At 35.0% G+C, this 24,145-nt stretch overlaps 1 protein-coding gene across 1 annotated transcript in view; it reads left to right on the top strand.

Annotated features, from left to right (window-relative positions):
• Nucleotides 1-24,145, top strand: part of LOC123230659 (probable C-mannosyltransferase DPY19L1) — a 210,899-nt gene that overhangs the window by 99,968 nt on the left and 86,786 nt on the right. The window contains exon 10 of the mRNA XM_044656798.1: nucleotides 18,655-18,732. Within this exon, the coding sequence (XP_044512733.1) occupies nucleotides 18,655-18,732 (78 nt within the window). The remainder of the gene's footprint in view (nucleotides 1-18,654; nucleotides 18,733-24,145) is intronic.

Here is a 24,145-nt window from a genome sequence, read left to right as displayed (position 1 = left end):
CTTGCACATAATAACTGCTTAATAAATGTTGTTGAATTCATATTAATTTTATACTGTATTTGATCATCTTTTGACAATTAGTGATCCAGGATATATCATCTATATGGTATGGGCAATTGACAAGTAACGAAATTAACTGTGACATCACACTCATTCTGGATATGCAGGTGTTGATATTATATACTGTCTATGCCTAGAGACCAATAAGTGACTTTTTTTCTTTCCTAAAGTAGCATCATTTCTGTTGAACTTGGATCTTTTAAATCATCATGAACTTTCTAGTTTTAAGCATCAGGGCATTTTGAGAGATCATTCTATCCAACTCCATCATTTTGCATTTGAGGAGAATGAGGGCCAGGGAGATTAAAGGACTTGCTCAAGGTCCCAGAGGTAGCATATAACAGAGTTGAGATTTGAGTCCCAAACCCTGTGTTCTTCCTGTAGCAGCCTGCTGAGTCAGCCTGGGAGATCTCCAAGAGTCATGTGTCAGGAGAATGACTGCCTAGTCTTTTTAAGTAAAAGAAAAATTGAAGACAGTGATTACATTAAGCTCATTTAATAGCATTGGGGTAGCATTGCTTCAAGACTTCATTGGAACTTTGCATGCATCTTTGAGCATGGCTCTGCCCTCTGCCTTTGCAGTTTACAACTATACTGACTTACTCATTTTTCTGCTATTACTGTTCACTTCTTTCCAGAATTCCTCTATAAAAATTCCTCTATTGTGTCTTCTGCCTATTATCTTCTGTTCGCTATATTATTGTCCCACCTACTTTTCCAATCTTATAATTTATTAGATGTCTTTTATACCATTTTTCTACATGAAAGCCATAATTCACAATGTACTACACCCATCATACATTTCTCTATGCCCTTAAGTCACTTAAAATTTTTATTCTTCTACAACTATGATCTTCAAGGATTCACAACCTTATAGTATCCTTAAGAGGATGCTGATAGACATTTGCTTGCATTGGTCAATTTGGGATCATTGAAATTTCAGCAGTTTCTAAAATGTATTCCAGCCTGTCTTCTTCCCATTCAATTTTGCACTCCATCTCATTGTTCATTTGCAGTTCTAACCCAAGATATTTATTATATTGATGGAAAAATTGATTTGTCTCACCAACTAGGTGTCATAATGTGGGCAATAGACTTTTTTTAATCCAAGTGTGCATGGCTAGTTCAGTTTCTTTGAAATGACCTTGTATCACATCCCCATACAATTTGGGGGCTCAATGTGGTTAGCACCATCTCATCCAAAAAATGAGCTTTTAAAGAGAATTTCTAAGAATAGTTAATCCTTATTTCATTTGGGCTCTGCATAGAATACTCTCCAGGACCCCGGTGAACTTCTTAGGGAAGAGCATATGTCTTCCTAGTTTGTATTTTATGTTTGTACTCAGTGGATTATTGAACAAAGTTATCTCCATGGTCTTTGCCATCAATAGGTAATCCCTCTTTTATTTGGATCCTGCATAGAACATCCTCCAGGACACTGAACACCTTATTGGTGAGCATATTCCTTCTGCTTTATATTTGATATTGATACCCGGTATATTGTTGAACAAAGTTATCTCCATGGGCATGACTACTGTATGTAGACTTTTATATGTGATACTAATATAATGCGGAAGTCCCTTTATTTGAAAAGTTTTTTAAGGCTGCATTTTAAAGACATTATGATGCCTCTTTGAACTCAACAAACAACAGATTATAATCCTTATATATCTTTTGTACCTTGTAGTCAGTTGTATTAATGGGTATGTGGTCTGTTATAGGAAAACAAATATAAAAAACATGCCTGTTCCTATTTTAATATATGTAATCGTTCTCATCAAGTTTTTATAGAGATAAGAAAGTGGTCAAATTAGTTAGTAATTGTTGATGCCTTTTTCTTTTCCCTTTTTATTGTGTAAAAATGTTAGTACTTATCTCCCTCTCCCCACTCCTTTACTGTGACCTCAGGGATGCAGAGCAACTCTGAAACTTCATCATGCCATGATTTATTTGCCAGGTATTGAGCTCCTCCCAGAAAGAAAGAATCATTATGCAATTCAGAATTAAGTTCAGCTCTCTTTCTCTTTGCATGGATCTATCTGACACTGAACAACACCTCTAAGCATATATTGATATCCCCTACTACTTTACTCATCCTCTTAGAGTCCATGATGGACTCCTGACCTTTTTCTCTAGTTTTGCATGGTTATCCATTAGCATCTATATCCCCTTTTCAGAGGTTTGGAAATCCATCTTGCTATGAGGTCCCCAAAGAGGTTGCTTTTCTTTCTTATTTGCTCCTGTGTTTGTTTCACCTCTTTTTTTTGCTCTGGCTCCATTGCTTCAGTGTCTATTCATAATAGGACATTAAGATCCAATTTTTTTCAGAAATAAATATATATATATAATTATATGTTTATAGAATTGTCTAATGTAGTTATATATAATATATAAAATAATAAATTGATTAATTTGAACTCACCCCCTCCTTCTAAAAATCTCAAGATTAATATTTTCTAAGTAGACACTTTTCAGATAGTTAAGGGCATGATATGGGTGATGAATCTGCAAAGGAGACTACAATGATGTGGTCATAAAGGATAAGAGGAGAACCAGGAGGCAATAATATCACCAGAGGTCAGTGAAAAGAGAGAGAGCCTCTAAGAGGAGAGTGATCCACAGTGCCCAATATAGCAGAGAGGTCACAAGAGATTTCGTGGTTAGAAGATTGTTGATGAAAATTTAGATCTTACATTTATAATTAGAAGGAACCTCAAGTGACTATCTGGTCCATCCCCTCATTTTACAGATGAAGACTCGAGAGGGTCCTATACAAAGGGGCAGACCTACGGCCTTTTCCATCACACTAGGCTTCTTGCCAGGGCTTGACAGACGTGCTGGAAAGAATGCTGGAGTTGGAAACATCTTCATTCAAATTGAGGCTCTGATCCTTTTTACCTATATGAGTTTGGACAAATGAAAATCTCTCTGATCTTCATATTTCACATCTAATAAAATTAGGAAAATAATTCTTGTAGTACTTCACAGGGGATAATTTTTAAGGAGCAAATGAGAAAACTTCTAAAGGCCTTTGCAAACATTAAAGTACTCTCTAAATGTGAACTGTTAAATTATTCCTGAGAAGATTTATATGTATAGTGGTAAGTAGAAGGCATAGTAGGAAGTAGAGGAAACAAAAAGTATCAGAGAGAAAGAAAACCAGCAATGAGGGCAAGGGGCATTTGGGAAGAATCCAAAATAGACAGCATTGAGTCACATGGAGGCACATGAAGATTGTGTGGATGTCATGTGAAGTTGAGGGTACAACTTGGAGTCTCTTTTGGTTGGAATGTAGAATATATAAAGCAGTTGTATGAAGCTAAGGCCAATAAGGTAAGTTGGAGACCAATGGTAGAGAGAGGTCCTTAAATCCCAGGCTAGAGTATATAGTATTAAAAATTAATTCTGAAGACTTGACTCTACTTTAGATTTTTTTGTCTATATTTGTTCAAATGTATGAGTAAATGAGTTAACTTTATATAATAGCTGATTGAAAGATGTCATTCAAGATTGGAAAACCTGGGTCACTTGATACAGACTGACTTGGTGACCCTGGGCAAGTCTCCTAACCTCTCAGTGCCTTCAGCAGATTTCTGTTGGCTTAATTTTTTTTCAATTACACGTAGAAACAATTTCCAACAATTGTTTTCTGATATTTTGCAATCCAGATTCTCTCCTTCCCCTCCCCCAAAGGTGGTAAAAGATCTGATATAAGTTAAACTAGTGTTTTCATGCAATTTATTTCATATTCTCCATGCTATGACAGAAGATTCATCACATATAAAAAGCTCATGAAGGAAATAAAGTGAAAGATGGTGTGCTTTGATCTGCAATCAGATTCCAAGAGTTCCTTCTTTGGTTTTGGATAGCATTTTTAAAATTATGAACCTCTTAGAGTTATCCTGAAACGTTGTTTTCTGATAATAGTTTCATCCTTTTCAGGTTGATCATGGTGCAGTATTTCTGTTACTGTATAATACTGTTCTCCCGGCTCTGCTCACTTCACTTTGCATCAGTTCATATAAATCTTTCCAGGTTTTTCTGAATTCATCCTGTTGATCATTTTTTATAGTGCAGTACTATTCCATTACAACCATTTACTGTAACTTGTTCAGCCATTCCCCAATTGATGGACATCCTTTCAGTTTCTAATTCTTCATCACTACAAAAAAAGCTGCTAGAAATGTTTTTGTACAATTAGGTCCTTTTTCCCTGTCTCAGACCCAGGAGTGGTATTCTTCAGTATGTCTTTTAAAGGTTATGAGTTACAGAGCTCCTGTCAGTGTACCTTGACAGAGGGAGTGTCTTTACCTGGAGTTCCTTGTGGCAAGCCAAGTTGTAGGTCTGGACCTCTATTCTAATTCATTCTCTTTCTTTCTCCTCTTCCCTCTCCCCCTTCCTTTCTTGTCTCCCTTTCCTTCCTTTTCCTTTTTTCTCCCTCTTTCTTCTCTCTTTATGTAGAGAGATTTCCCTACAGCTCTGTCTGTCTCCATTCATAGCCAGTCTTCCTGACCTCATAGGTTCACACAGTCAGCTTCAGCAGTCCCGCCATTCACAAAACCAGTTTGCTTTTCCCAACTGAATATAATTTTTTGCTTCCTTTAATATAACCAGTAATTAGTTTGTACCACTTTTATGGTACTTAAGCTCTTTTTTTTTGGTGCTTAGAACAGGATATTTTATTTTTAAATTTTTTTTAGATTGCAAGTCGATACAATATTTAATATTTGTTTTCTGACATTTTGTAATACATATTCTTTCTCTCCCTTCCATACCTTCCCCCTACCCAGGAAGGTAGGTCATATGATATTAGATTATACATATATTATAATTTGTGTTTCCATGTTCATCATGATGTGAAACATGACATATATTGTTTATATTAGAGAAAAATTCATGTAGAAAATAAAGTGAAGAATTCAATCTGCATTGTCTCCATCAGTTTCCTTCTATGGGGATAGATATCCTTTTTTTTTTGTTATGAGTCCCTTGGAGTCCTCCTGGATCCTCACCTTGTTGATAGTAAAGTCATTCACAGTTGATCACCATACATTATTGTTGTTACTTTGTACAACATTTTCCTTTTTCTGTTCATTTCACTTTGAATCACTTGATATAAGTCTTTCCAGGTTCTTTTGTGCTAACCTAGCTTGTTATTTCTTATGTCTCTATAGCATTCCATTAAAAGCATATACCATAACTTGTTCAGCCATTTGATGGACCTTATTGATGGACATCTCTTCAATTTCCAGTTTTTTGCCACCACAAAAAAAAAACTACAAAAAATAATTTTTGTATACACAGGTTCTTTCACCCTATGATCCCTTTGGGATTCAGACCTAGCACTGGTATTGCTGGATCAAAGGGTATATATAGGTTGATGGTCATTTAGGCATGTTTTCAAATTGCTTTCCAGAATGGTTTTATATATAATAATGTTTTGGTTTTTTTAAAACCACCTCATTATTTCAATGTACTCTAATTTGCCTCAAAGGCCAGATTACTTCAAAATTCAAATCTGATTTTTAAGCTCTTTTTTTTGCATTATTTGTCTTTTCATCTAATCTCTCCTAGTAAATGATATGCTCCTTAAGGACAAGGACTATCTTGTTCCTATTTCTATTTTGATGTAATGCCTAGCATAGTGGGCACTCGGTTCACAAATATGCATAGCTATACATTACAAGGGAAAGTATCAGATATTAAAAATTAAGTCTGTCCCTGAAAGAATTTATATATTCCCTTGGGAAATTGCTCAAAGTGATTTATAGGTACAGGAGAGATGCTAAGATGACTAGATATTAAAGGAAAAATGTAGGATAATGGATAGAAGAATGGATTTGGAGGCACAGTTGTCCTGGATTTTAATCCTTTCTGATACCCAGTAGCTGTATAAACATGGACAATTTATTTAATCATTCTCAACCTCAAGTTTTCTTATCAATAAAATTATATTACATATATATAATAGTTATCTCACAGGATTGTTGTGAGGCTCAAAGAAGATAATGTATATAGAAGTGCTTTATAAAATTCAAAGCAATATATAAATGTCAGCTATTATTATTGATCATCCCCTCCAGATGCTCCTGTTTGCGGATAACATTGTGCTGACTACATCAAGCTTGGAACATTGCAGAGCATCCTAAATGAGATCTATAATCATTCCAAAGAGTTCAGACTAACTATCCATACAGGAAAAATCAAGTGGATGAAGAATGTCTTCACAAATGTCCACAAATTACTACTTTGATGCCTCAGAATGGCGTGGAGGTGACTGGGTTCTTGAAGGCTGTGCCAACAGAGCACACGCTCTGTAAGACTCTACCATATTGGGAAGGCTTTGAGTATGGTCTGTAAAATAGACTGACTGCTTTTTGAGGAACAGCCTTGCTAAATATGGAGAGGCTCATCAACACTAGGCTGGCTACTTGATTATGGCAACCCCGAAACAAAGAAAAACTCAGAATTCCCCTCAGGGTTGTTTTCTCCTTTCTGTAGCAAATGGTGGAGTGGCAGGAAAGGGACAGAGGGTGCTTTGAGTAAAAAAAAAATTTTTGATTATCCATAAACTTGAACTTGGCTGTTGATATTCTAAATATGATAAGCAAGTGGACATATTTATGTAGGGATTGACTCATAAATCTAAACATTCTTGCTATAACTAAATGGGAGGATGGTTAGAGGCACTCTTTGGAGAGACAAATAAAGTGATTAGTGGAAATTTTATATTGTAGTTCTCATGATAAGGCCACCATGAAAAAAATTTACCTTCTGTTGCAGATGAATAGGAAGAGAAATTCCATATACTTAATAAGATTCTGCAAATTAAATAAGCATACAAGTAGATATTTGATGACTTCATTAAAAAAAGAGGGAATAGGTGAGGATGATGAGAAATATATTGAAAAACATGAGAAATGAGAACCTAGAGACTTAGAGATTGCACAAAAATGTTCTGTCCGTACAACGTAATATTTTTTGACAGAAGAATCAGCAGACCTTATAAGCAATGAATAATATTACTAAAATGAAATTCACTATATTTTAATAGTCAGAAAATGTCTAAAGTAGAATTCATTCCTAAATCAACTATTTATACAATCAGATCATTACCTTGTTAGCTCAAAGTTCAGTATTAAAGTAATAATACAAATGAGAAACAAATATGAGCTTGCTATTAAATCACCCCAATCCTGACTTATTTAATCAGTTATTGATCATGAAAGATAGGATTTGAATGGAAGAAAAGGCATTGATACCAATTATAATAATTTTATTCATGTATATATAACATATATTTTTTAATAAATGTAAATTGGTTCTATAACAAGGAGTCCGAAAGAGTCTCAAAATAATCAGAAAACCCTTGACTGAATTGCTAAGGAGAGAGAGATGGCAACCTTGGGGAACGCCTGTTTATAATATAAACTCTTTAGGTAGCAAAGTAGAAAGAGTGCCAGATATGAAGTCAGTAAGACAGTTTAAATCTAGCCTCAGACACTTGCTGACTGTGTGATCCTAGTTAAATCATTTAATCTCTGCCTCAGTTTCTTCATTTATAAAATGAGGATAATATTAACATTTACCTTCCAGGGCTGTTGAGAGGACAAAATGAGATGATAATTCTGAGGCACTTTGCAAATCTTAAGTCATTGTTATTGTCTTTGAGAAAGATGTCAGAAAACTATGAGTAGATTTTTCCATGAAACAAAAATCAGCAGTGGTTATAACACTAGTTTCAAGAAAGTTTGGTTAAAGGCACAAATAAGTCATCCCAAGGATGTTTCAGAATGCAAATAGATGAAAGAAAATAAAAACAATACACAATTTTTTTTAAAAATAAGCTTTTCATTCTCAAAGATAGAGCTGCTACACTTGAATTCTAATATAATCTTGATCATCCTTTCAGAATTAGGTAGTGTTTATATTAAATAAAACAAGAGAAAAACAGTCAATTAGCAGTCAACATGAAGAGATCCATGCTGAAGGCAACAGAGTTGCGAAGATGTATAGGGACTGATTGATGAGATATGGGTTAGGGGGAATTGAGAAGAGATATACCAAAAGCATGGGAAAAACTCATACTTCTAAATTAAGTTAATTAATTTTAGTTAAGAAAAAAGGGGGACGAAGAGAACATCAGCAATTACTGACCTCATGTTTACTGTCCATAGAAAAGTTTTAGACCTCTATATATGCCTCATGGGCATCTTTGATGAAGTTTTTAACAAGGAATAGACAGGCTCTCCCAAACAGTCTTCAAAAGCAGACCGCATATTTGTAGTTGTTTAGTTATTTCTTACACTTTGTGACCCCATTTGAGGTTTTCTCAACAAAGACACCAGAATAGTTTTCTATTTCCATCAGCTCATTTTTCAGAGAATATTTGGGCAACTAGTGTTAAGTGACTTGTTGGGGTCACCCAGCTAGTAAGTATCTGAGGCTGGATTTGAAATCATGAAGATGAGTTTTCCTGTCTTCAGGGTTGGTATTCTATCCACTGCAATACCTGTTTACCTTCATCCAATTAACAGAAAGATACAGAAATGCTAGATCCCACTGTGCTTTAATTTATATTTATTGTAAAAAAAAAACAACAAATTTATATAGCGAAATGATACCTTCAAGAATTTCTTCCAACAAGGTGTCTCCAATGGCTACCTCAACATTATGCAAAATTCCTTTTTAGATGGTAAGAGATAACTTTATTCACTGCCCCCCCCCACCTCCGTAAATGTCAGGTAAGAGATAAAATAGCAAATTGATGTTTGCTTGATAAAGGCGTTTACCATGGTGCTGAAGGAGATCAAATGCATTCTAAATCGAACATAGCCTACCTGTGGATAGGGAAGTCCTCGAGATGATTCTGTTTGCAGACAATGTTGTATCGGTAACATCAAGCCCTGGTATATTGTAGTCTCCTAGATCTGAAACTCCAGAGAAGAGTTTGACCTGTCCTTTTACACGTGAAAAATCAAGTGGATGAAGACCACTTCTTATCAGATTATAATGACATGCATTTGAGAGCTTTTCTATTCAACAAGATGAAGAAAATAGACTTGGATTACCTTCAGGAAACTGCAGGACTCAATAACCCCAAACTTCTCCCAGAAGCAAATCTTAATAGCAACATCCTTAGCTATACTAGTATCGTATGACTTCAAGACATGGAAAACAACAATCGAAAATGAGTCTCACACACAGAACAATGGACTCATATTGGTTGTAATCAAACTGCAACATTGAGAAATTCAAAGTAGAACAGGAATATCAAGTAAATAATCAAGGAAAAAAATCAAGGAAATAAATGATTGAAAAAGCAGACGGGCTGGACGTAATTTTGATCATAGAAATAGAGTCCAAGTGCCCCCACTGATATCTTTGAAATGTTAGAAAGTGAGTGAGGCCCTCTGCATATTTGGTGAACCCCTATATGATGGACTTATGGGAAGACATAGACAAAAATTCCCAAGAATAAGCAAATGAAGACTGGTTTGTAATCTACTTCATTCAAGAATACTTCCAAATTGTAAAATTACTGGAATTTTAAGTGTGATATAACATTTAGATGGACAAGCTGTAGAACTAGTTTATGGCTACATATAATTCAGACACTGTTCATAAATGATGAATGGGGTTCAGAATTTAACAGAAGTAAGAGTGGGCTAGATTGGTTTTGGGGATTGTATAGTACTTAATTTTTTTGTTCTGAATTTAACAAGTAAAATGAATATTTCCTTGTACAAATTAGAAGAGAAAAAACTACACATGAAGCTAATATTAAGTATAACATTTTCCATACAAGTGTATAATAAATTCAACATGTAATTTTCATAGCTAGTCTTGTCTCTTTCCTTCTGGCCTTCTTTTCTTTGCGTGTGTATGCATTTTTAAAGGTACCTTAATAATTTTAAGCTTTTTTGGCAACTCTATTGCTTGCCACCTTTCACTACTTTCTGCCTTGTTAGAAAAAAAGAATTTAAAATAATTTTCTCTTTATCTTATAGGTATATTAAAATAAAACAAATTTCTATAATGTATATTTTATTCTACATCTTTGATCTGTCACCTTTAGTCTCTCAGGAAGTGGGTAGCATGTTTCATCATTAGTCCTCTTAATATCATTGGTCATTAGAGTTAAGTCTTTTAAATTTGTTTTTCTTTGCAACATTGTTGCATAAGTTCTACTTGTTCTGCCTTTTTTTTTTTACTTGGTATCAATTTATGCAAATCTTTCCAGGATGTTCTAAAACTATCCCTTTTGTCATTTATTATGATGCAATAATATTTCATTAAGTACTTGTGGGAAGCCAATAAGAGTATAGATAAAAATCTGAGACCCCTCTTTTGACACCTCTTATGATCCATACCTTTTCTTATTGGAAAAACATTAGAGACTTATTGAAAAGCTTTGAGTCCTTAGCAGACCAGCAACTACTGAGTTAAAAATTTCTCTCCTTCATAATTAAGAAGCCTGAACCCTAAAAAACATTACTTAGATAAGACTGCATTACTTAGATAAGACTGGAGCCTGACAATTTAGTCCAGACTTTATTTGACCAGGTGCAAAACCTGTAATTCAGGAAGACAGGACTCAATTAGTGAACATTTCCATAAAATATATTTCTGCTCCCAGAATTATCCCCTACTAATTGGTGGTTGGAATTTGGCTCTTGTCCTTGTGCCTATATCTTTACCTTTTAGACTTTAATGGGTTGTGTATGATTTGTAACCCGTTCACAGCTGTGACTCTTTCTTTGTGTTCTTTGTTTGAAATCAGTATATAATAAATTCCAAAGCCCACAGAGTTTAGAGCAACATGGGCTAACCACTAGTCTGGTTGTTCTCATTTTCTTTTTCCTGTCTTAACAATATGATGCCATAAAACGCCACTCAGAACCCCTACCATATAGGGAGCTGGCTCTCTATAAGTACATATACCATAATTTGTTTAGCCATACCAATCTTTAGGAACCTCATTAGTTTTAAGTTCCTTGCCATCAAAAAAAAAAAGAGCTTCTACAATTTTATTGTACACTTGGGCCTTTTCTTCTTTCTTTGATCTCTTTGGGGTATATTTCTGGTGGTAGTATTTGCTGATTAAAGGGAACGAATTTAGTGACATTCGAGGCATATTCTAAAGTTCTGAATTGGATGGACCAATTAACAATCTCATAAACATGCATCAGTGGGCCTAATTTCTCATACTTCCTTTTAGTTTTTATCATTTTCCTAGTTTTTGACTATCCGTATCAATCTGATAGGTGAGACGGAACTTCAAAATTGTTTTAGTTTTCATTTCTCTAGAGACAGGTGATTTGGACCATTTTTAATGGGGTTGTTAATACTTTGGATTTCTTCTTTTGAAAACTGCCTGTTCAAGGGGCAGCAGGGTGGCTCAATGGATTGAGAACCAGGCCTAGAGATGGGAGGTCCTGGGTCCAAATCTGGTTTCAGACACTTCCTAGCTGTGTGATCCTGGGCAAGTGACTTAACTCCCATTGCCTAGGCCTTACCACTTCTGCCTTGGAACCAATGCACAGTAGTGATTCTAGGACAGAAGGTAAGGGTTAAAAAAAGAAAGAAAACTTCCTCTTCATGTTCCTTGACCATTTGTCTACTGGGGAATGGTTCTTATTCATATATATTCAAATCAGTTCCCAACTTATCTTATATCTTGGATATAAACTTTTCATCAGAGAATCTTGCTGCAAAGATTTTATCTACTTCATTTCACTTCTAAATTTAACTGCATTAGTTTTATTTGTGAAAAACTTTTTTATTTTTATGTAATAAATGAAAATTTTCCATTTTTTCCTTCTGTGATCCTTTCTCCCTTCTTTGGTCATGAACTCTTCACCTAGAAATAGTTGTAAAAAATATTGACTTCCTTTCCCCACCAATTTATTTATGATGTAATCTTTTATAGTTAAATCATTAGTTCATTTGAAACTATTTTTGATGTATGGCATCAAATTTCTGTTAGACTTAACCAGTTTTCCCAGAAGTTTTTTTTAGAATAGTTGAATACCGGCAACTGGGTAGCTCAAAATAATATTGGATTGAAGGGCCACTGCCAAACACACTGTACCCTGACTCCAACACTGTGAGGCCATTGGTCCTCTTCAAAAATCAGCAACCAGGGGGCAGCTGGGTAGCTCAGTGGAGTGAGAGTCAGGCCTAGAGACAGGAGGTCCTAGGTTCAAATCCGGCCTCAGACACTTCCCAGCTGTGTGACCCTGGGCAAGTCACTTGACCCCCGTTGCCTACCCTTACCAATCTTCCACCTATAAGTCAATACACAGAAGTTAAAGGTTTAAAAAAAAAAGAATAGTTGAATACTTTCTCTAGTAGCTTGTGGGGTTTTAAGTTTTACCACACTCTTTACTATTTTCATTTGCTTTTGGAGTATGTGTTGTATGTGCTCTATTTTTAAACCAGCATGAAATAGTTTTAATGATTGCTGCTTTGTAGTAAAATTTAAGATCTGTACTACTAGGTCCTTAACTTTTCATTCCCTCCCCGCATTATTTTCCTTGAGCTTCTTGATCTTTTGTTCCCCAATTGAATTTAGTTATTTTTTTCTAACTCTTTAAAATATTCCTTTGGCAAACAATGCTTTTGCACCAAATAAATTTAGATTGTATTAGAAATACATGACCTAAAACCTAAGAAATTATTTTAAACCTCTATTTCTGTTGAGTGTTTTCAAATTGTATTTTTACTTCATTTTTCCACTGTGGATTTTGGTGGGTAGACTCTCAGATATTTTCAACATTCTGTAGTTATTTTGAATGGATTATCTCTTTTTATCTTTTCCTCCTTTTCCTTATTAGGTTGTTTTTATATTCTTTGCTGAAGTAATTAAGTTTCAACTAATTTTAGCTGACTCTACGTTTTCTAGATAGACCATCAAATCATCTACAAACAGGCAATAGTTTTCATTTTGTCTTTATGGTTATTCCTTCCATTTCTTTTTTTCTGTATTACTGATAGAGTTGACATTTTTTAGAATTATATTAAATATCATTGAGGACAGACATTCTTGGTTTACCTATTAATGAAAAAGCCTCTAGTTCTCCATTACATATAATACTGACTCTCAAACGTACTACTTACTTAATTGAAGAAAGGTCTATTCCTGTACTTTTTTTTAGTTTGTTTTTTTCTTTAATGCAGAAATGATTGGATTTTGTAAAAAACTTTTTCAACATCTCTATACTTGTGTTTTTTGTTACTGCTTTTATTACTAATTTGTTATGCTTATTCTTATAGTAAAATACATTTCTGTCAAAAATTGAACCTGGTCATATTGTATTATCATTTTATTTTTAAATCTTCTTTCCTAATGTTTATTATTTTTGCTTTAAAATTCCTTAGATATAATGATCTGCAATTTTTTTTCAGCTATGCTACTTTCTGGTTTAAGTATCAAGGTTCTATTTATATCAGAGAGTTTAAAAAGATGCCTTCCTTTACTATTTTACAAGTATTTTACATAATATTATAACAAATTGTTATATTAAAATTTTAATAGGATTTACTAGTAAATCTGGCTGGTCTTAGTTTTTTCCATCTGGAAATTCATTTATGTCTTATTTTCTTTTATCTGATATGGGGTTATTTGAATAATCTACTCTGTTAATCAGAGTATTTTACATTTTTGTAAATATGACTTTCACTTATTCTTTTTATCCGCATCTAATTGAGCAAAATAGTTTTCTGATAGTTTCTTTTATTTGTCTCCAATTTTTGTGAATTCTTCTATTTCATTTGTGATGTTGATAATTTAGTTTCCCCTTCTCTCTTTAAAATCAGACTAGCTAACTGTTTAGTTCTTTTATTAGTATATCCCCCGCCTCCAATCCAGCTCATATTTTTATTGGTTAAGTGGACTTTTTTCCTCTCAATTTTGTTAATCTTTTCTTTAATTTTTTGAATTTCTAATTTGAGTTTTAAGAGTTTGGATATTTTTATTTTTGTTTTTAATTGCTTGACCAATTCAGTCAAGTAGCATTTATTAAGGGCCTGTTGTGTTCAGGTACTATTCTGAACACTGAGGACACAAAGCCAAAGATAGTCCCTGTTCTCAAGGAACTTGTGGTCTAATGAGAGAGAGAGATTTTTGAATAAGCAAGATTTTATATGTGTACACACACACATACACACACACACACACACACACACACACACACACACAGTCTAAATTGGAGAGACTCATCAGGGGACTGAGAAAATGACCTTATAGGAAGTTAGGCATTAGTTGAGACTTAAAGCAATCTAGAGAAGGCAGGATGCAGAGATGTAGAGAAAGAGAGTTCCAGGCCTAGAGGACAGCCTGTAAAAATGCCCAGAGTGGACAGGTGGAGTGTCTTCTGGTGGGAAATTCCAGATGGCCAGTGTCATTGGATCAGAGTACACAGGATAGAGTGTAAGAAGAAGTTTAAAGAGGTAGGAAGGGGTCAGGCTATGTGGACGTTTTTAAAGTCAAAGAGTATTTCATATTAGATCTTGGAGGCAATAAGGAGCCACCAGAATTGATTGAACAGATAGAAGATAGTCTTGGACACTTCCCACCTAGACTGTTACAATAGCCATCTCTTTGGACTTCCTGCCACAAGTCTCCCCACTTCAGACCATTCTGTACTCACCTGTCAAAGTGAACTCTCTAAAGAGCAGGCCTATCTCATCTTAGCCCTTCCCACCAACCCCCCACTCAGTAAACTCCCTATCACTTCTAGACTTTACCATCCAATCCTCTCTTTGGTGATCAAAGACCCCTCCTTCACCTACCTTCTCAGACTCCTTATACTTTACTTTCTTCCTCTGCTCCAAACACTCCTGCATCCAGCGACTGACCTACTCATTCCTCTGACAACATAGAAAGGCCATCTTGCTTCCAGTGGTGCCCTAGAGCTCTGCCTCTGCAGTCTCTGAAGAATTTAAGTTGCAGTTGACCCATATGGGGAATAGGGTGGGAGGAGGAGGCAGTTTTGTGTTGCTTGTGAAGATTCCGGGCAGGGGATGCAGCCTAAAGGATGTTAGGAGAGGAGAAAAAGGCATATGACAAGAGTGAGGCACAACCTGTGAAGGGATGCTTGCTTGCTTGATGGATATGCAGTTGTATGAGGACCATCTTTAGCCTCTTCAGTGAACTGCTGATGGGAGACTTAGAGGAAGATGAGGAAATGGAAGATAGGTGCAGACTGCAGTGATAGGACTGGCTTGTGAACAGCAGTGGTGGGGAAGAGGGGGTACCCACACCAGTGAGATGGGTCAACTTGACTTCTTTAAAGTAGGAGCTTTAACTAAACCAATTCCAGCTCTTGTTACCTCAATGAAAATATCTTCAAAAATTGATTATTTTGAACATTATGGTTCTTTTAAGACATTGGAAAAGCATTGAACAAAATTCCCTTGTACTTTGTAGTTCATCTAGGCAAATATTTATTGATTTAGTTAGTGTGCACTCAGAATCATTGTATGTTTTTGGATGCCTACGTTATTTTTTCTAATATGATTGCATATAGTCCTTAATAGAGTTTCTTCATTCTCCATCATTTGTATCATTTTGTTCACCTTCAGGAATTTTGGTACATTTAATTCCACATATTTCTAGAGCATATGTATAATTACCAAGGTAGTTTTGCATAATTACTATTTTTTCTGCCCAGTCTGGTATTAACAGGCGTACTAAATCTATTTGACATTCTGTTGTCTAAATTATTGGCAAAAATATTATATATGCATGCAAACATTAATCTCTGAAACTTTATTTTTTCTTTTTTGAGACATTGTTAGGGTACATTCTTTTCCCTTTTCTCTTGAGACTGATGAGTAAAACACATGGTAATAATAATAATAACAGGAGATAATGGCATTTTAATAGTACTTTAAAGTTTTCAAAGTGCTTTAAAAATATCTCATTTTATCCTTACAACTCTGAGAAATAGGTACTGTTGTTATGATTTTCCTCAGGACTGCAGCTAGTAAGTTTCTGATGGAGCATTTGAAACCTGGTCTTCCTTACTCCAGGCACTACTGTGCTACTTTGCTGCTTACATATCAATTAAACATATTTCAATTGAGACCCTTTCCTTTGACCACAAGGATGACTTAGTGATATATTTGAGATGTAGGATAGTCCCATAAATGGTTTGTCCTTTGTGTCTTTCATCAACTGCAAGTCCCCTGCTTTGTTTTTCTCTTCCTTTTTCCTGTCACTAGGAAGATCCGAGGACAATTAAAGGGCGAACTCAGGAATGGGGGGTAGAGGAGCAGAGCAATTTCAGGAGCTCTGACCCTGGCAGGGTTAGGGGGTGTCCTAGATGGCTGAAGGATCAAGTGTCTTGACTGATGAATAGTAATTCATTTTTCAATCTTATGTCAATAGTGAAGGGAAAGAAAGATTGTGAGATTTTAAAAATTAATTATCTTGGGCCTTTTTACTACCTATGAATAGACAGTCTTGTTCTTTGACAATTACTTACGTTTCCTGAAATATCTAAAAGTAGGGTGTTTCAGGAAGTCATTCTGAAGCTGCCCATAGCTCCTTGTCTAGATCTCCCCTTTGCAGGAATCACAATGAACTTTTACTATATTTATTTGTAGATACTTAACAGTATTAGACTGTAAGTTCGTTTAAGATAAGGTCTGTGTTTGTTTCATCCTAATTGCCCACCAAACATAGCTTCCATATAGGAGGTCCTTAATAAATATGACCTGAATTCTTGAATTAATATCTTTACTCGTTTTTTACTGCATGCTTTACCCACATGTTTAGGTTGGTCTGTAAAACTAGTTACCCTTAGAGTAAACACATAATTTTTTTTAAAATTGCAAATTTGTACAGTTAGAAAATGTTTGGTTTTAACTTTTTAAATTATTAGAAAATTGTTTTAAAATGAAAAATCCATTTTTTATAGTTATATATGAAAGGATATTGAATAAAAGACCACATTGCATTATAAAATCTGTTTTTTTTTGTTCACATAAAAATTGAAACAATTTATTTGAATATCTAATATGTAAGTGGAGGTGCATGTAAAATAGTGTTTTAATGGTAGGGAGAGCCAGGTGGTAGAGTGGATAGAGCCCTGGACATAGAGTCAGGAGGACCTGATTTCAAATCCAGCCTCAGATACTTGCTAGTTGTGTGACTAGTTGGTCATTAAAAGTATTGCGGACCTCCACAGATAATCCAACCCACCTCTTGTTCTCTTCAGTTTGGGCCACTTCATTGTAGATCCTCAGTGTCTGTCTAAGATCTGTGTCTTGTCATATCGATTTTTGGGGTCCTATATCATCTTGCACATCATAATAGACACACTCCATACGTGACATTTTTCTAGTCTGAAAAGTTATGTCAGTCTCTTCTTATTAAGTTTTTAGTGTTTCTTGATTTAATCACTCTCCACAAAGAGCATATGAACCAAGTTATTGACAAGATTATCTCTGTTGTCAGATCTTTGTAGCAATCTTGTATGATTTTAAATGTAGGCATTAGAGGTGACACCTTGTTGGATAATCTTTAAGGTGATATTTTGCTCTGTTGAATCAAAAGCTTTTAAAAAACAGTCAACAGATATAGTAGGATCTTGTATCCTCTCCTCCTTTGTGTCAGCTATGACTATAAAGTCTACCAATTTTTGATACTCTACCTGCTTGGTTCTCAAACCTTCACTGGAGAGATCTTCAAAATATGTGGTGATAATTCTCATAAAGTTTTTTTATAAAGAAAATAGGCATTTTTAATAATAGTAACTGATTTTCTTAGTAGCCCTTTTTGGGTAATAGAATAATAATAATATCTCTCTCCCACTTTGGTCTTGGCCACTTTTTGGACAAGGATTTCATGTTTAGAGTGTCAACTAAGCCAATGTTTATAGATAGCCTAAAAATAGGGTGATTCTTGATACCTTTAACCTCCTTTTCCACTGTACTCTCACTATTAGTGCAGAAAACCACCTGCTTCTTAGGTGGCTAAGGCCAAAGAATTTATTGCTGAGTAGACAGCCTGCTTATGAGCCTGTTTGTACTTATTTAGGCTAGACCTAGGAAAGAGCACATTACCAGAACTGTACTTTCAGCCTTTTCTTCATGATTTGGGCACCACTGGTCAAGCTTTTGAGAAACAGTGATTCTCTCCATGCTGCAGTGAGGTCTCAGTACTTTGTAGAATTTTGTGGCTATACAATATTAGGAGATTAAAATATATTTGAGCCAAATTCTTTTAAATTAAAATCTTATAATTTTAAACATTGATGTGGTTTCTAAGCTTCTACTTGATATGGAAATATGGAATTATTGGTGAACCATTTATAAAAATAATAAATATTTATGAGATAGATGAATAAATTTATTTTTAAGTTGTGCTTCTAAAACACTGAGGTACTTTGTGGTTGATGTACTCCATGGTTGATGTTCCTTGTTTTATAAACGAACATTGACTTTTTGAAACCAATCAGGTGGGTTCATGTCATAATGTAATGTAATTTCTGATACTTATAAATATTTTCTTTAGTGTGTTACGTAGCTCAAACTAATAATTAAATTTTGTGCAAAATTTTCATTATATGTATTTTTTTCCAGATGGCGTCATTATTTTCTATGTATGTTGCGGGGTATATTGAGCCATACAAATTTCTGAAGATCATCTTTGTGAACTTGGTAAATTTTTATTATCATTTGTTCTCATATTAAATTAAAATACTTTGATGTAAATTCACTAATTATATACTTTAATATAGAAGTTTAAAGTAGCCTTTATTAATAAGACAATAATTGGACTTTGCATAGTAACATTATAAATCAAATTATAATCTTTTTTATTTTCCCTTTGTCTTATAACACCCTATTCTTCTTCTTCATTCTCATCCCCTCATTTTCCCCTTTCTCTCCACTCCTTAGTTCTCTCATGTCCATCAACACAACACTGGCTATATGTTCTTCTTTCCTTCATGCCTTTTCTCCTTGGTGAATCAGTTTTTCTCTTTTCCTATCACCCATCATACTTTGTGAAACTTCCAACCTGGAATACTTCATCTACCCAATTTAATCTTTTCATCTGCTGCTGAACAGAGTTAGAGGAAATCATGAAACTCTGCTGACTAGGTTCACTAAAAATTTATTATCCAATCTCAACTTGACCTTCAGTGGAGCAAGACAACATTTAGTCAACTGTAGTAGATTTGCTATTGCACTTTCCACAGCAGCTGCTCCATGCATTCTCATATCTTCTCAAACCTTCTATGACACCCCCCCTCAACCTTGAGTGATTAGAATCCAACCTCACGGTTCAACAGAAACATTGGTGCCATTACCTGAGAGCTCTTCTTTCTTCCAACTCCTCATCTTACATCATTCAGATAGCTTCCTTTTCTATCTTTTCCCCCAGTCTGGGTTCAAATGAAGAGGTGGACCTGTTCCATGCCAAGACCAAACCAAACATGTAGAGACACATGTCTTTTTTTAAAAACCCTTACCTTTGTCTTAGAATCACTATTATGTTTTGGTTCCAAGGCAGAAGAGCATTAAGGGTAGGCAATGAGAGTTAAGTGACTTGCCCAGGGTCACCCAGCTAGGAAGTTTCTCAGGTCATATTTCAACCCAGGACCTCCCATCTCTAGGCCTGACTCTCAATCTGCTGAGCCACCCAGCTGCCCCCTAGAGACACATGCCTTTGATCCCATTCCTTCTCAACTTCTCTAGCAAATTGCTCTTCCAATCCTCCCACTCCTTTTAAATTTCATTCTTTTCCCTATCTTCTAGTGCCAACTCTGCTACCTAAAAAAATGCCCGTTTCTTGCTTATCCTTAAGAAGAACATCACACTTAGCACCTCAGTAAGCTATTTTTCTAAAACTCTTCTCTCCTTTTTAGTGTAGGAAGCCATCTACACTTAATTGTACTTCTCTTGCTCTTGTCTAAACCCTCTCGAGTCTAGTTTCCTCATAATCCAACTAAATTTGTCCTCTATAAAGTTAGCAGTTTTGTTTTAGTGCCCAAACCTCATGGCCTTTTCTTAATATTAATTCTTCTTTGACTTCTTAGAAGCATTTGACACTGTTGATCATTCTATCCTTTTTGGTGATACTGCTGTCTACTAATTCTCTAATTTTTCTTTGGCCTATACATGTGGGTGTCCTCTAGGAATTTGTCCTGTGCTTCTTTTTTCTCTCCTGTCTTGTTTACTGATTTCATCAGATTCCATGGCTTCAAATATAATTTCTATGTAGATGATTCTCAAATGTACATATTCAGCTTTAGTTTCTCACTTGAGCTACAATCAGATACATATTCCTGGCTGCCTCTTGAATACCTTGAACTGGATATCCTGGAAGTAGCTTCTACTCAACATGTCCCAAACTGAATTCATCTCTCTCCTCCCCTCCATCCCAAATCTACATTTTCCCATATTTTTCTATCCCCATCAGAGACATTTCTATCCTTCCAGTCATCTAGGCTCACAACATTGATCTTCTTTGATTCCTCATTCTCACCTCACATTATAATTTGTTACCAAATCTTGTTCTTGCCTTCATAACATCTTTCTCAATGCTTCCTTAGCTCCATTTACAGTCACAGCCCTAGTTCAGGCTCTTGTCACCTCTCACCTAGATTATTGAAATTATCTAACTTGCCTTTTTGCCTTGAGACTAATCAATCCTCCCTTGCCAATTTAAAATGTAAAATAATTAATGTTGAATATTTTCCCATGGTTATATGATTCACGTTTCCTTCCTCTTCCCTCCCCGCTTCCAGAGTTGACGACCATGTATCATTGTTCAAAACCTATTTCTGTGTTATTCATATTTGTATTAGAGCAATCATTTAACATCAAAACCCCAATTGTATCCCCATCGAACAATGTGATTGATCATAAGTTTTTCTTTTGTGTTTCTGCTCCCGCAGTTCTTTCTCTGGATGTGGATAGCTTCTTTCTCCTAAGTCCCTTAGGACTGTCCTGGGACATTGCATTGCTGCTAGTAGCAAAGTCAGTTACATTCAATTGTGCTACAATGTATCAGTCTCTGTGTACAATGTTCTCCTGGTTCTGCTCCTTTTGCTCTGCATCAGTTCCTGGAGGTCTTTCCAGTTCACATGGAATTCCTCCAGTTCATCATTCCTTACAGCACAGCAGTATTCCATCACCAACAGATATCACAATTTGTTCAGCCATTCCCCAATCAATGGACACCCCCTTATTTTCCAAAGTTTTGCTACCACAAAGAGCATGACTGTAAATATTTTTGTACAGTCTTTTTCCTTATTATCTCTTTGGACTACAAATTGAGTCGCTAGCTTCCTTTAAGACTCTGCTCCAAGCATGCCTTCTGCAGGAAACCTTTTCCTACTCCTAGTCCCTTAGAGATTAAACCAAACAGGGTGTAATACAGCAGGACCATTACCTTTCTTACCCCGTGCACTACATTATCTTAATACAGCTTAAACTTTTTGGTCTACTGTATCACTCTATTGACACCCAGAGAGCCCTCAAAATCAAAGTTCTCATTAAGGGAATAATTCCACAATCACACATCTCTTGTAAAGCTGTTTTTTTTTTCAAACCAATAATATGACTTTACTCAGATAATGATAATCTCAACTGTTTATGTCTTTTTAAAAACTCTTTAGATCTCATTCCATCTATACCAGTTTTGTGTGACTGTTGTCTGTCTTCATGAATTATAGAGACATTCCATGAGCTGCCTTTCCTTATCTCTTCACAAACAAGTTTATGTGATGTTAGCAAAGTCTAATGATTTTCTCCCCCTCATCTAAGACCAAGTCATCTTTTTTGATCCTACATGTCTTTGATGATACTATTTATTTGTTTTTCTATCCACTACACTTAGCACAGACACATAGCATTTAAATAAATGGTGGTTGATTGATTTTAACTCTCTTAAGTAGTTCTTTATTTGTTACTCACCATGTGCTTCTCCATTATCCTTTATATGATTCTTAATTTTAATTTTTGAAAGACATGAAAGTTCATGACTGATAGCAATACAACAAATTAGTAAAATTAAAAGATGACTCTTGATTTTACTGAGAAGTTTTTGATCATTAAAGGAGCTCTGTCATTTCCTAAAAATAATTCAACCTAGCCTCCTCCTCTTGCTTTATTTTCAATCTAACTCATTGTCCATTTGCAATATACATCCTTTATGTCTCCCCCTTTTATTTTTATTCACTCATAAGATCATATATATATAGAGAATATATGCACGCATAGATACTGATGGATTGAATCTTTTGATTGTTCGTATAATTTCATTTCACATCTAGACAATGGATATTCTTCAGCCACTTGCTTCTTCCTCTGAGAATGATTAGGCCAGATTCATAGATCTAATTAAAGAGGTCATCATTGTTCCAGGTGTTAGTAACAAGCATAATATTATCCAGAAAAAAAGAGCAGCAGCCATAGAAAAACCCATTTCATCATGGTCCCAGGACTAGATCTTTTCTATGACCATGGCAGATGCCTTTGAGAAGCATGCATCTATTCATTTTATATCTTATCTGAAACTAATGATAACTGGGTTGTTAGTCAAAGTTATCTTAATTTTTCATGGGAAAGGCCTTGATGGTTGTTTCTTTGCAACAAATCAAAACCATTAAAAAATTCAAGATATAGTAAGATCAGTGGGATCTTATACTGACTCTCAGCTGTTTTACATTAACGTTTTACGCTATTATTTGTCATGTGTATAATTTTACCTGTCTCCTTCTTCTACCATAATTGAGGATTCCCTTGATATATGTATAGATGATTCTTAAAATTTTTTATATTGATGGGAAAGTAGATATACAAGTCAATAGTTAAAGATTCCTCAGTCAGATTTTTCTTTAATGTCTGAAGTTTTTTCATTCCTTTGATATCTTTCCTTCCCTCATATCTTCTTGATGACTAATTAAATTAATACTTCACCATCCTTACATTATTTGTGCTGCCTCAGGCATATTGTTCTTTAGTGTGTGATTAGTGTAGTCTTGCTCCTTTTTCCTGGTTTTGTTTTGGTTAGGCTATTTCTGCTGCCTCTGTAAGGATGTCAGAGTCAAACAAAGTGTGCTCACTTGGTGGTGAAAAGAGTTTGTGTTTTCTGAAGATTTAATAAAAATGCCATGTTTTACTTTTATCCAAGTAATTTTTCTTTTTTAAATACATTTTCCTCAATTAAATGTAAAAATAATTTTAAAGATTCATTTAAAATTTTTTTGGGTTCCAAATTCTCTCCTTCCCTTTTTCCTTCTCATTTTTTCCCTGTTACAATTAAAATTATTTCAAAAGACTTATTTTTGGGTAAGAATAGAAGTTTAAATGATCGTATAATGCTTTTTGGGTAGGCCAACATCATAACTGATAAAGTGATAGTGATCTCCATGATTCTTTTGCAACCAGGCATGACCTGAGCTAGATTAGGCTGCTTAATAAGTAGATTTTTAGGAGCTCATTATTCAGTTCCTCCCTTGGACATCTCAAGATATCTTTAATTGATAATGGTTAATGGATCTATCCATTCTTCCCCATAGGTGGGCAGGTAACATAGGCTGGATTCTGTTAAAAAGGAAGACATTCCTTGGGATTCCCAAGGACAAAAAAATGTAAAAAGTAGCAAACTAGATGTCACCTCTGACCCAGATCCCTGACAGAAGAATGCATAGTAATTCTCCCTAACATATAGGAATTAATACATTATAAAAAATAAATTCTCACACTTTCCTTGAAACAGCAGGCAGTTCGACATAGATTATGCATGTGCAGTCATGCAAAATATATTTCCATATTAATCTTGTTGTGAAAGAAAAAACAGACCAAAAAAAAAAAAAACACCCAGGAAAAATAAAGCTTAAACAAAGTTTGTTTCAATACGCATCCATTTCTTTCCCTGGAGGTGGATAGGATTTTTTATCCTAAATCCTAGAGAATTGTCAATGTATTAGTGAGAATAGCTAAATCTTTCTTCCTTCCTTCCTTCCTTCCTTTCTTCCTTCCTTCCTTCCTTCCTCCCTTCCTTCCTTCCTCCCTCCCTCGCTCTCTCTTTTTCTTTCTTTTCTTTCTTTTCTTTCTTTCT

Source organism: Gracilinanus agilis, chromosome 1, assembly GCF_016433145.1.
Source record: "Gracilinanus agilis isolate LMUSP501 chromosome 1, AgileGrace, whole genome shotgun sequence".
NCBI classification, from domain to species: domain Eukaryota; kingdom Metazoa; phylum Chordata; class Mammalia; order Didelphimorphia; family Didelphidae; genus Gracilinanus; species Gracilinanus agilis.
Note: the sequence above shows the minus strand (reverse complement) of the source record. Positions and strands in the feature narration are given on the sequence as shown.